The 13,432-nt window shown below is 58.9% G+C and overlaps 1 protein-coding gene across 1 annotated transcript in view; it reads left to right on the top strand.

The window, feature by feature from the left end:
- Positions 1 to 1,778: 1,778 nt before the first annotated feature.
- The window catches only part of PPP2R5D (protein phosphatase 2 regulatory subunit B'delta), a 54,138-nt gene continuing 42,484 nt past the window's right edge, over positions 1,779 to 13,432 (top strand). Inside the window, 8 exon segments of the mRNA XM_089665436.1 lie at positions 1,779 to 1,929; positions 4,158 to 4,329; positions 6,436 to 6,638; positions 6,714 to 6,824; positions 6,992 to 7,084; positions 9,287 to 9,417; positions 9,681 to 9,740; positions 13,029 to 13,137. Of these exon segments, the coding sequence (XP_089521562.1) occupies positions 4,170 to 4,329; positions 6,436 to 6,638; positions 6,714 to 6,824; positions 6,992 to 7,084; positions 9,287 to 9,417; positions 9,681 to 9,740; positions 13,029 to 13,137 (867 nt within the window). The 5' untranslated portion in view covers positions 1,779 to 1,929; positions 4,158 to 4,169.

Genomic DNA, 13,432 nt, shown 5'->3' with positions numbered 1-13,432 from the left:
GGTGGTCTCCTCCTACGCGGGGTGTCCTGTATGATGGAGGGAGGTCTCCTCCTACGCGGGGTGTCCTGTATGATGGAGGGAGGTCTCCTCCTACGCTGTGTGTGTCCTGTATGATGGAGGGAGGTCTCCTCCTACGCTGTGTGTGTCCTGTATGATGGAGGGAGGTCTCCTCCTACGCGGGGTGTCCTGTATGATGGAGGGAGGTCTCCTCCTACGCTGTGTGTGTCCTGTATGATGGAGGGAGGTCTCCTCCTACGCGGGGTGTCCTGCATGATGGAGGGAGGTCTCCTCCTACGCGGGGTGTCCTGTATGATGGAGGGAGGTCTCCTCCTACGCGGGGTGTCTTGTATGATGGAGGGAGGTCTCCTCCTACGCGGGGTGTCCTGTATGATGGAGGGAGGTCTCCTCCTACGCTGTGTGTGTCCTGTATGATGGAGGGAGGTCTCCTCCTACGCGGGGTGTCCTGTATGATGGAGGGAGGTCTCCTCCTACGCGGGGTGTCCCTGTATGATGGAGGGAGGTCTCCTCCTACGCGGGGTGTCCTGTATGATGGAGGGAGGTCTCCTCCTACGCGGGGTGTCCTGTATGATGGAGGGAGGTCTCCTCCTACGCGGGGTGTCCTGTATGATGGAGGGAGGTCTCCTCCTACGCGGGGTGTCCTGTATGATGGAGGGAGGTCTCCTCCTACACTGGTAGTCAGCGTTGCTCCCGTGGTTTGTACTCCCCATGATAGACCGGCCTGTGCTTTTTTCCTTTTGGATTGGGGGAGCTCCTGCATTCTAGATCGGGGTCTTCAAACTTTTCATTCAAAGGGACAGTTTACTGTACTTCAGACTTTAGGGGGCCGGATTGTGGTCAGTGGGGGCAATAATGTCCCAGGCCCAGCATCAGTGAGAATAAACATGGCCTCAGGGTTGGTGGTCAGTGGGAGGAATAGCGCCCCATCGTTGGTGTCAGTGGGAGGAATAGCGCCCCATCATTGGTGTCAGTGGGAGGAATAGCGCCCCATCATTGGTGTCAGTGGGAGGAATAGCGCCCCATCGTTGGTGTCAGTGGGGGGAATAGCGCCCCATCGTTGGTGTCAGTGGGGGGAATAGCGCCCCATCGTTGGTGTCAGTGGGGGGAATAGCGCCCCATTGTTGGTGTCAGTGGGGGGAATAGCGCCCCATCGTTGGTGTCAGTGGGAGGAATAGCGCCCCATCGTTGGTGTCAGTGGGGGGAATAGCACCCCATCGTTGGTGTCAGTGGGGGGAATAGCGCCCCATCGTTGGTGTCAGTGGGAGGAATAGCGCCCCATCGTTGGTGTCAGTGGGGGGAATAGCGCCCCATCGTTGGTGTCAGTGGGGGGAATAGCGCCCCATCGTTGGTGTCAGTGGGGGGAATAGCGCCCCATCGTTGGTGTCAGTGGGGGGAATAGCGCCCCATCGTTGGTGTCAGTGGGGGGAATAGCGCCCCATCGTTGGTGTCAGTGGGGGGAATAGCGCCCCATCGTTGGTGTCAGTGGGGGGAATAGCGCCCCATCGTTGGTGTCAGTGGGGGGAATAGCGCCCCATCGTTGGTGTCAGTGGGGGGAATAGCGCCCCATCGTTGGTGTCAGTGGGAGGAATAGCGCCCCATCGTTGGTGTCAGTGGGAGGAATAGCGCCCCATCGTTGGTGTCAGTGGGAGGAATAGCGCCCCATCGTTGGTGTCAGTGGGAGGAATAGCGCCCCATCATTGGTGTCAGTGGGAGGAATAGTGCCCCAAGGGCCAGTTAAAGGCTGGTAAGGGCCACAGTTTGGAGACCTCTAATCTAGAACATTGTATGTGAAATCTAGTCTAAGGAAGTTCCTACCGACTGTTTTATTGTGTTTTCTAGGATCCAGTGAAGCCGGCGGTGGGGAGAAGTTCGGTGAAGAGCGGCAAGGAAGGCGGAGGAAGTTCCGAAGAGGTGGGTTGTGCAGACTTTGGTGGCGGTGTGTGAACGCTCTGATATACTGCCAGGGGACACTGTAGGTGGTCTCGTCACCGCGATTCCCAGCAAAAATGTGTTTCCAAGTCCTTCTCCAGGACAATCGCCTGAAATCGGCTCTGTCTGCCCTCAGGAAAGTCCGGCACCGAGAGGCTGAAGCCCCTCACAGGCACAATGTTTGTAGCTGACCCAGGAGGCGCCCGGGCCCAGGAGGCGCCCATGCCCAGGAGGCGCCCATGCCCAGGAGGCGCCCATGCCCAGGAGGCGCCCATGCCCAGGAGGCGCCCATGCCCAGGAGGCGCCAGGGCCCAGGAGGGTCCTATTCCTGGGCATCACCTCTCCCTCTGATACCTCCGCTAACCTGCTGCTGCTCAGGGGGTCCTTTAGGGTTTTGGTGGGAGAACTACTAGCTGTAGTTGCCGCGGGCTACAACCCTTCCTTGTATCTTCAGCCATTGACAGCAGGTCTGGCCCTCTTTGTGAAGTTAATTTGCAGTTCAGTCCTCGACCCCCCCCCCCCCCCCCCATAGCAAAGCTCCTCTTGCTCCCGCCCGCCCTCTGTCTATTGATGTCCTCCCGGAACCCCCCTCCCCTGTGCGCCGATCGCTCTGTGGTCGCTATGTCCTTTTGGAGCTGATCACAAATCGAGGTAAGGGGCCTATGACGGCCAATCCTATGTAAACAAATGGCAGTTATCGGCATTTCCTGTCCTCAGCTCTGTCACTGTGCGAGGAAGGAGAGCCGATAACCGGCTATCCTGGGACCGCACACACCCTGACCATCAGTGCCTCCTCATCAGTGCAGCATATTATTGCCCATCAGTGAAGAAGAAAAATTACGTATTTGCTAAATTTTATCCTATCCATGCGCATAAAATTTCATCAACTTCAACAGATTTGCATTTTATAGCTGAAAATCTTGATCTTTGCCCACTGACCTTCCACCATCCAATTTCTCACACCCTCCTAGAACGATCAGAGTTGGGCTTCCAAGGACGGTCTCAAGTCCATGCTGGTTGTCACTTAGGATACTTCTTACAGATGGAGTCCCATACCATTCCCTCGATCGCCTTACATACTATTGATGTTAGGCTGAATGGTCTCTTGTTTCCTGGCGTACATCTCTATCCTCTTCTGTAAACTGGCACCACATTTGCTCTACACCAATCAGCTGGTACCTTTCCAGTCAATAAGGTGTCTTGAAATAGTTGTCACAGTTGTTTGGCTATAACTGAGCCAAGTTCCCTAAGGACACATGGGTGTAAACCATCTGGACCTGGTGATTTGTTCACATTGAGCCTAAATCTTGGATTTTTTGCTAGGCTTGGAGTATTCTACTGGCTAAGTCCATGGGCAATCCATGGGTGTGACCTAATTCTACATTGGAGGAGCCCTTCTGGGTACATGGGTAGCTTGCCCTTCAGTCATGAGATTTGTAGAGCACCACATAGCTTCTCATGGTAATTCTTTTGCTTTTGGCACCCTCTTCAGCTGTTCACGCTATCTCTGGGAATTTCTCTTGCCTTCGGCCATGTAAGCCCCTTAGCAGGACCTGGGACCTCAGGGTTGCCCCTCTCCTGAGGGACCCTCTAACCTACTAGGTCAGCTGGGATGCGCTTTGTCTGTCCCTTACCAGGATAGATAACTTTACTTTTGGGGGGGTCCTTGCATATTTCTAAGAGCGTGGACTCTTGTGTTGGTCTAGTGGTTTCCTGGCATCACTATTGTGGGACAGTAAGGTGACCTTGGATGAAGAAATTAGAGTTCATGGCTCCTAGTGGATAACCTCTTCCAGAATGGCTCACCACCTCCAGGCGGATCTCCCTTTCTGATGTTTCAGCATGGTATGTTGTCAAGTTCCTCCATAATTCTTTGTCATCAGACAGGCAGATACCTCTCTCTGTTCCCTGCAGGATCTCCAGGCATTGAGGGACCTTTCTCCCAGATGATGGCTCCTTCCCTCTTCTGTTCTTTTTTTGGTCCTCTTCAGCCACTTCAGTGCTGGAGACAATATGACATGCCTGTCCCCCCCCCCCCCCCCCCGTCCTGTTCCGGTACAACAGGAAGTAAGAAGAAGCCTCCTCTGGGGACACTTGCTGGATCCTAGCCCCCTAACCCTTCCCATCCTCCCTGGAGGTGGGGGGGGGGTCAGTTTTGTTACCCCCCCATAACTGTGATTCGGTGTAATGTTGGATCTGTATGTCCCCAGGTACAGCCAGGAATGAACAAGCGGCCCAGCCCCAGCGCCCCTCCCCCGACACAGCTGAACAAGATCCAGTATGGCGGAGGTGGTCAGGTGGTGAAGAGGGAGCGCAGACAGAGCTCTTCCCGATTCAGCCTGAGCAAGAATAGAGAGCTCCATAAACTGCCGGCCCTGAAAGGTGAGTCCGGCTCTGCCATTGTGCCTCTGCAGGGTCTGCCGCGTGTTGGGGGTCTGCCGCGTGTTGGGGTTCTGCCGCGTGTTGGGGTTCTGCCGCGTGTTGGGGGTCTGCCGCGTGTTGGGGGTCTGCCGCGTGTTGGGGGTCTGCCGCGTGTTGGGGTTCTGCCGCGTGTTGGGGTTCTGCCGCGTGTTGGGGGTCTGCCGCGTGTTGGGGTTCTGCCGCGTGTTGGGGGTCTGCCGCGTGTTGGGCGCGTGTTGGGGGTCTGCCGCGTGTTGGGCCGCGTGTTGGGGTTCTGCCGCGTGTTGGGGTTCTGCCGCGTGTTGGGGTTCTGCCGCGTGTTGGGGTTCTGCCGCGTGTTGGGGGTCTGCCGCGTGTTGGGGTCCGTCTGTTGTATGTCATGTTATCACCTTCTATGTAGGAGAGCCGACATGGAACTCCAGGGAGGAGGAGGTGGAGAGTCCTCCTATGGTGGGGTATGGAGCTCTGCAGTACCCATAATGCATCATGTCCGGCACCAAGGAAACTCCGCCCCCATGTCGTGTCTGCCTTCCCACGACAGGCCCCCCCCCAGTTAGTACTGGCTTCCCACACCGCGGTAGCGCTGTGGTATCGCTGTAGTAGGGGGTGTGGTATCGCTGTAGTAGGGGGTGTAGTGTCCCTCCCTAGTTGGCGCTGGCTTCCCACACTGCGGTAGTGGTGTAGTAGGGGTATAGTATTGCAGTAGCAGGGGTGTAGCATCACTTTAGTAGCGGTGTAGTAGGAGTGTACTAGGGGTGTAGTAGCGGTGTAGTATCTCTGTAGTAGGGGTGCAGTAGCGAGGTAGTAGTAGGGGTGTAGTAAGGGTGTAGTATTACTGTAGTAGCAGTGTAGTAGGGGTGTAGTATCTCTGTAGTAGGGGTGTAGTATCTCTGTGGTAGGGGCGCGGTATCTCTGTGGTAGGGGCGCGGTATCTCTGTGGTAGGGGCGCGGTATCTCTGTGGTAGGGGCGCGGTATCTCTGTGGTAGGGGCGCGGTATCTCTGTTGTATCTCTGTAGTAGGGGCGTAGTATCTCTGTAGTAGGGGCGTAGTATCTCTGTAGTAGGGGCGTAGTATCTCTGTAGTAGGGGTGTAGTATCACTGTAGTATCTCTGTAGTAGGGGCGTAGTATCTCTGTAGTAGGGGTGTAGTATCACTGTAGTATCTCTGTAGTAGGGGCGTAGTATCTCTGTAGTATCTCTGTAGTAGGGGTGTAGTATCACTGTAGTATCTCTGTAGTAGGGGCGTAGTATCTCTGTAGTAGGGGCACGGTATCTCTGTAGTATCTCTGTAGTATCTCTGTAGTAGGGGCGTGGTATCTCTGTAGTAGGGGCGTGGTATCTCTGTAGTAGGGGCACGGTATCTCTGTAGTATCGCTGTAGTAGGGGCGTGGTATCGCTGTAGTAGGGGCGTGGTATCGCTGTAGTAGGGGCGTGGTATCGCTGTAGTAGGGGCGTGGTATCGCTGTAGTAGGGGCGTGGTATCGCTGTAGTAGGGGCGTGGTATCTCTGTAGTAGGGGTGCGGTATCTCTGTGGTAGGGGTGTGGTATCACTGTAGTATCTCTGTAGTAGGGGCACGGTATCTCTGTAGTATCTCTGTAGTATCTCTGTAGTAGGGGCGTGGTATCTCTGTAGTAGGGGCGTGGTATCTCTGTAGTAGGGGCGTGGTATCTCTGTAGTAGGGGCACGGTATCTCTGTGGTATCGCTGTAGTAGGGGCGTGGTATCGCTGTAGTAGGGGCGTGGTATCGCTGTAGTAGGGGCGTGGTATCTCTGTAGTAGGGGTGCGGTATCTCTGTGGTAGGGGTGTGGTATCACTGTAGTATCTCTGTAGTAGGGGCGTGGTATCTCTGTAGTAGGGGCGTGGTATCTCTGTAGTAGGGGCGTAGTATCTCTGTAGTAGCAATGCCTAGTACAGTGATTCCCGGCTTCCACAGGTATGACACAGAAGCCCCTCCCTCTCCCCAGGTCGGTGGAACGTTGCGGGATTCTCCGTTTCGGGAATGTTAGCGATTTGTCTGAGATGTTCCAGGTGGGGTTGATATTGGGGTCCCTGGGATGGGGGGTGGTAATAAAGCGTGTCTCCCGCAGAATGTCCCCCCGGAGAGGAGCTGGAGGTCCTGTTCGTGGAGAAGATCCGGCAGTGCTGCGTCCTCTTTGATTTCGTGTCGGATCCTCTGAGTGACCTGAAGTACAAGGAGGTGAAGCGGGCGGCTCTGACGGAGATGGTGGAGTACATCACACACAGCCGGGACGTGCTGACAGACGCCATTTATCCGGAGGCGGTGCACATGGTAAGCCCCTCCCCCTGCCCCGCCTTCTCCCGGCCCGGTGTCCCCTCCCGCCATTAATCATGTGATCTGTGTCAGTTCTCGGTGAACCTCTTCAGGCCTCTGCCTCCCTCTTCTAATCCCAGCGGAGCCGAGTTCGATCCCGAGGAGGACGAGCCGACATTGGAGGCCGCCTGGCCACATCTACAGGTACATGAGATGAAGGCGGAGCTCAGTGTCAGGGTTGTGTGATGTCATTATGGGGGAGGGGCTGCATAAGATGTAGGTGGGTGGAGCTGTCTTCCAGGAATAGGATTGGTTGGGGCGGGGACGTCGTCCTCCATATTGGACTCTTATTTCTGTTCTTCTCCCTCCAGCTGGTTTATGAGTTCTTCCTCAGATTCCTGGAGTCCCCGGACTTCCAACCCAACGTAGCCAAGAAATACATCGACCAGAAATTCGTCCTGTCGGTAAGGTGTGTGTGTGTGTGCAGAGCGGGTGACACCACGTGTGTGTGTGTGCAGAGCGGGTGACACCACGTGTGTGTGTGTGCAGAGCGGGTGACACCACGTGTGTGTGTACTGCAGAGCGGGTGTCACCACGTGTGTGTGTGCTGCAGAGCAGGTGTCACCACGTGTGTGTGTGTGTGTGTGTGTGTGTACTGCAGAGCGGGTGACACCACGTGTGTGTGTGTGTGTACTGCAGAGCGGGTGACACCACGTGTGTGTGTGCTGCAGAGCAGGTGTCACCACGTGTGTGTGTGTGTGTGTACTGCAGAGCGGGTGACACCACGTGTGTGTGTGTGTGTGTGTGTGTGTGTGCTGCAGAGCGGGTGTCACCACGTGTGTGTGTGTGTGTGTACTGCAGAGCGGGTGACACCACGTGTGTGTGTGCTGCAGAGCAGGTGTCACCACGTGTGTGTGTGTGTGTGTGCTGCAGAGCAGGTGTCACCACGTGTGTGTGTGTACTGCAGAGCGGGTGTCACCACGTGTGTGTGTGTGTACTGTAAAGCGGGTGTCCCCATGGCTAAGTGGTGGGGCGGCGGTCGTTGTGTCAATGTGGCGGGGGTCGCGTTTCTGTGTGGCAGGGCAGGGGGGTCACCATGTCTTTGATGCAGGGGATACCGTGTCTGCGTGGAGGAGCAGGGGTCGCTGTGTCTGCGTGGAGGGGTCGCCGTGTCTGTGATGCGGTGGTCGCTGTGTCTGTGTGGCAGGGTGGGGGTCACCGTGTCTTTGATGCAGGAGTTGCGTGTCTGTGTGGTGGGGCAGGGGTCGCCGTGTCTGTGTGGCGGGGAGGGGGTCACCGTGTCTTTGATGTGGGGTTTACCGTGTCTGTGTGGCGGGGCAGGGGTCGCTGTGTCTGCGTAGCGGGGGTCGCGGTGTCTGCGTGGCGGGGTCTCCGTGTCTTGTTGGCGGGGCAGGGGTCGCGGTGTCTGCGTGGCGGGGTCTCCGTGTCTTGTTGGCGGGGCAGGGGTCGCGGTGTCTGCGTGGCGGGGTCGCCGTGTCTGCGTGGCGGGGTCACCGTGTCTTGGTGGCGGGGCAGGGGTGTCTTGGTGGCATGGTCGCCGTGTTTTAGTGGCGGGGCAGGGGTCGCTGTGGCGGGGTCACCGTGTCTTGGTGGCGGCGCAGGGGTCGCTGTGTCTGTGTGGCGGGGGTTGCTCCGTCTGTGAAGGGGGGGTCGCGGCGTCTTGGTGGCGGGGGTCGCGGCGTCTTGGTGGCGGGGTGGCCGCGGTCTGCGTGGCGGGTGTTGCCGCGTCTGCGTGGCGGGGGTTGCGGCGTCTGCGTGGCGGGGGTTGCGGCGTCTGCGTGGCGGGGGTTGCGGCGCCTGCGTGGCGGGGGTTGCCGCGCCTGCGTGGCGGGGGTTGCCGCGCCTGCGTGGCGGGGGTTGCCGCGCCTGCGGGGCGGGGGTTGCCGCGCCTGCGGGGCGGGGGTTGCCGCGTCGTCTGCGTGGCCGGGGTCGCGTCGTCTGCGTGGCGGGGGTTGCCGCGTCGTCTGCGTGGCGGGGGTGGCCGCGTCTGTGTGGCGGGGAAGGGGTCGCTGTGTGGCGGGGAAGGGGTCGCTGTGTCTGTGTGGCGGGTGCTGCCGCGTCTGTGTGGCGGGGGTGGCCGGGTCGCTGTGTCTGCGTGGCGGGGAAGGGGGTCGCGGCGTCTGCGTGGCGGGGGTCGCGGCGTCTGCGTGGCGGGGGTGGCCGCGTCTGCGTGGCGGGGAAGGGTCGCGGCGTCTGCGTGGCGGGGGTGGCCGGGGTCGCTGCGTCTGCGTGGCGGGGAAGGGGTCGCGGCCGTCTGCGTGGCGGGGGTCGCGGCGTCTGCGTGGCGGGGGTGGGCCGCGTCTGCGTGGCGGGGAAGGGGTCGCGGCGTCTGCGTGGCGGGGGTGGCGGCGTCTGCGTGGCGGGGGTGGCGGCGTCTGCGTGGCGGGGGTGGCGGCGTCTGCGTGGCGGGGGTGGCGCCGTCTGCGTGGCGGGGCCGGGGTCGCTGTGTCTGCGTGGCGGGGAAGGGGTCGCTGTGTCTGTGTGGCGGGGAAGGGGTCGCTGTGTCTTGGTGGCGGGGGTGGCGGCGTCTGCGTGGCGGGGGTGGCGGCGTCTGCGTGGCGGGGGTGGCGGCGTCTGTGTGGCGGGCCGGGGTCGCCGCGTTGTTTTTATGAAGCGTGTTCTCCTCCCGCCTTCTCCTCCCGCAGTTCCTGGATCTGTTTGACAGTGAAGATCCTCGGGAACGGGATTTCCTGAAGACGATTCTGCACCGGATCTATGGCAAGTTTCTGGGGCTCCGAGCGTACATCAGACGTCACATCAACAACATCTTCTACAGGTGGGTCATGCATGCCATTGGGTAATCAGCGGAAGGTAGGTCACTGGGGGAGGGGGAGGTAGGTGTTATGCCATCAGTGGGGGAGGGGCATTGTTGGTACATGGTAGGTATGACCATCGCCCTAAGAAGGGCCCCTTTGGCAGGTCTGGTTGGAGGGCCACGTGGGCTCCATGGTAACGATTGGCCAGTAGTTGGTGGCGGGGAGGCCGATCGTCGTGGAATGGGAAGAGGCTTTTATCTGCCTTTTTGTGTTTTATCTCCAGGTTTATATACGAGACGGAACATCACAATGGAATTGCTGAACTGCTGGAAATACTTGGCAGGTAAGTACTCCTGACATTGGAATCATGTGACTGGCCTTGCTCCACCTACTGCAATCTGCTATCAATCCTTTAAGCCCCTCCCCACTGTGACCTTCCCCTTCACTAGATCATCATCTCTGGAACCTTAGTCAGGTTTGTTTCAAGCTCCGTGACTCCACTGAGGTGATTTCCCCTCACTTCCTGTTTCTGTGACACCAGGACAAGAAATGAGAATGGGGGTCACTGAGGCAGGAGCACCCCACCACTGGGAACATCATTCCGTCCAGAGGGAGGCTGGATTTTGTTTTCTGCTATAAGAATGTTGTCTTGAAATGTCTGTAGTTGGATCGAGCAAATGGGAGCGAAGGTGAATACCATCAATTCCAGCAATTGCATGCAGCACCACAGGGACCACTGAAGGACCCGAACCTGAATTTACAATCAACCTGCAACCCTGACTGGAAAACCTTCGCCTAGCCCAAGTATTCTAAACATTGTGAAGGACTCAGAGAGGACCTCCTAGAGATTCAGGATTCAGCTGTAGTCCTTCAAGGTCCACAGCGTGAGTGACACATGGAGAGGTCGGAGAGTTCAGAATGGTCAGAGAGGTCATAGTAGGAGGGGAGGTTGGAGAGGTCAGGGAGGTCAGAGTGGTTGGAGAGGTTGGGTAGGTTGGAGTGGTTGGGGGTGGTCTGGGTGGTTGGAGAGATCGGGGAGGTCGGAGAGATCGAGGAGGTCGGAGAGATCGGGGAGGTCGGAGAGATCGGGGAGGTCGGAGAGATCGGGGAGGTCGGAGAGATCTGGGAGGTCGGAGAGATCGGGGAGGTCGGAGAGATCGGGGAGGTCGGAGAGATCTGGGAGGTCGGAGAGATCTGGGAGGTCGGAGAGATCTGGGAGGTCGGAGAGATCTGGGAGGTCGGAGAGATCTGGGAGGGTCGGAGAGATCTGGGAGGTCGGAGAGATCTGGGAGGTCCGTAACGGTCTGGGAGGTCGTAACGGTCTGGGAGGTCGTAACGGTCTGGGAGGTCGTAACGGTCTGGGAGGTCGTAACGGTCTGGGAGCTCTGAGCGGTTGGGGCAGTCGGAGAGATCTGGGAGGTCGGAGAGATCTGGGAGGTCGGAGAGATCTGGGAGGTCGGAGAGATCTGGGAGGTCGGAGAGATCTGGGAGGTCGGAGAGATCTGGGAGGTCGGAGAGATCTGGGAGGTCGGAGAGATCTGGGAGGTCGGAGAGATCTGGAGGTCGGAGAGATCTGGGAGGTTGTAACGGTCTGGGAGGTCGTAACGGTCTGGGAGCTCTAAGCGGTTGGGGCAGTCGGAGAGATCTGGGAGGTTGGAGAGATCTGGGAGCTCTGAGCGGTCGGGCGGTCCGAGCAGTCGGGGACGTCTGTGGGTGGTCGGGGAGCTCCGGGTGGTTGGGGTGGTCAGAGCGGTCAAGGAGGTCCGGGAGGTCAGCTCTTGCAGGAGGTCCGGGAGGTCGGCTCTTGCAGGAGGTCCGGGAGGTCGGCTCTTGCAGGAGGTCCGGGAGGTCGGCTCTTGCAGGAGGTCCGGGAGGTCGGCTCTTGCAGGAGGTCCGGGAGGTCGGCTCTTGCAGGAGGTCCGGGAGGTCGGCTCTTGCAGGAGGTCCGGGAGGTCGGCTCTTGCAGGAGGTCCGGGAGGTCGGCTCTTGCAGGAGGTCCGGGAGGTCGGCTCTTGCAGGAGGTCCGGGAGGTCGGCTCTTGCAGGAGGTCCGGGAGGTCGGCTCTTGCAGGAGGTCCGGGAGGTCGGCTCTTGCAGGAGGTCCGGGAGGTCGGCTCTTGCAGGAGGTCCGGGAGGTCGGCTCTTGCAGGAGGTCCGGGAGGTCGGCTCTTGCAGGAGGTCCGAGAGGTCGGCTCTTGCAGGAGGTCCGGGAGGTCGGCTCTTGCAGGAGGTCCGGGAGGTCGGCTCTTGCAGGAGTCCGGGAGGTCGGCTCTTGCAGGAGGTCCGGGAGGTCGGCTCTTGCAGGAAGTTCGGGAGGTCGGCTCTTGCAGGAGGTCCGGGAGGTCGGCTCTTGCAGGAGGTCCGGGAGGTCGGCTCTTGCAGGAGGTCCGGGAGGTCGGCTCTTGCAGGAGGTCCGGGAGGTCGGCTCTTGCAGGAGGTCCGGGAGGTCGGCTCTTGCAGGAGGTCCGGGAGGTCGGCTCTTGCAGGAGGTCCGGGAGGTCGGCTCTTGCAGGAGGTCCGAGAGGTCGGCTCTTGCAGGAGGTCCGGGAGGTCGGCTCTTGCAGGAGGTCCGGGAGGTCGGCTCTTGCAGGAGGTCCGGGAGGTCGGCTCTTGCAGGGAGGTCCGGGAGGTCGGCTCTTGCAGGAGGTCCGGGAGGTCGGCTCTTGCAGGAGGTCCGGGAGGTCGGCTCTTGCAGGAGGTCCGGAGGTCAGCTCTTGCAGCAGATCCTCCAGCTTTCCACATACTGGAATACCTCTGAAATGAAGAAGACCCTGGGCTGGTTTGGGGACCTTTGTAGATACTTCTGGGGCCAAGACGAAGCCGAAATAAAGGGCCACAAACAAATGGTGGTCGTCAGCCATGGTAAAGCCTGCAAATCACTGCTGACCCAGAGAGGAGGACGTGACCTACGTGTCCTTATGTGGATGGATGTGTACAATGTCTCCATGGTGACGGGAAGACTAACTGATCGAATTCATTCCACCAAAGTTGAGAGCGTACAGTTGTCTTCTCCAGGGTGTCACTTCCTACTGGTGTCATGAATTCTGCACTCAGACAATCGAGTTTTAGGCATCCCCTGCAACAGAAATCTCACTTCTGGAGTTTTACCTTCTAAAGGGATTCCAACAGTCCAGCTTTCCTCCTCGTGGGATCCATGAGATGTCCCCCTCGGAGTACAATGAGTCTCTCCGTTCAGAATCCGGATCCAGAAGACATTTGAGGAAGCCGCCTTCTCTTCGGGAGGGGGGGGGGGGGCAGGTAGTCTGTGGTGCTGTGCGGAGCAGGACACTGATAGGTTGTCCCTGTGACACCGAGCACTTTGTGTGTCATGAGATGGGAGACCCGCATGCTGGCTACCTGGAGGATTGCAGAAATACAAGAATCTCCCAGAAACTTCAGAAAAGAAATATCTTCCAAATCTAGTGGGTGGGAGGGGCTATAGCCTCAGGGGAGTGGCTTTCAGTTTTCTGTGTGCCTAGTGTCCTCCTCTTCTGTAGGTGGCAGTATAGCTCTAGGGTTCTTACTGTCCATCTGTGTCCCTCAAAGCGTGATGGAGAACTCTAGGTCCGCCCCCCCAATACCGTGCCCCTATCATTACCATCCCCCTCACTCCTTTTCTCTTTATTTTTCAGCATCATTAATGGTTTTGCCCTCCCACTGAAGGAGGAGCACAAGATGTTCCTGATCCGCGTCCTGCTCCCCCTGCACAAAGCCAAATCACTGAGCGTGTACCACCCGCAGGTACCTACCACAAGAGGTCTGCAATCGGGGCGGGGCTGAGTACCACTGTGTATGTGCGGGGGCAGTTGGTTTGGGGCGGTTGGGTGGGCCCGTGGGTTGGGGCGGTTGGGTTGGGTGGGCCCGTGGGTCAGGGCGGTTGGGTGGGCCCGTGGGTCGGGGCGGTTGGGTTGGGTGGGCCCGTGGGTCAGGGCGGTGGGTGGGGCCCGTGGGTTGGGGCGGTTGGGTTGGGTGGGCCCATTGGTCCTCGCGGTTGGGTGGGCCCGTGGGTCGGGGCGGTTGGGTTGGGTGGGCCCAT

The sequence above is a fragment of the Staurois parvus genome, unplaced genomic scaffold, assembly GCF_062004578.1.
Source record: "Staurois parvus isolate SC_StPar_1 unplaced genomic scaffold, SC_StPar_1.0 ptg002192l, whole genome shotgun sequence".
In the NCBI taxonomy this organism is placed as follows: Eukaryota; Metazoa; Chordata; class Amphibia; order Anura; family Ranidae; genus Staurois; species Staurois parvus.
Note: the sequence above shows the minus strand (reverse complement) of the source record. Positions and strands in the feature narration are given on the sequence as shown.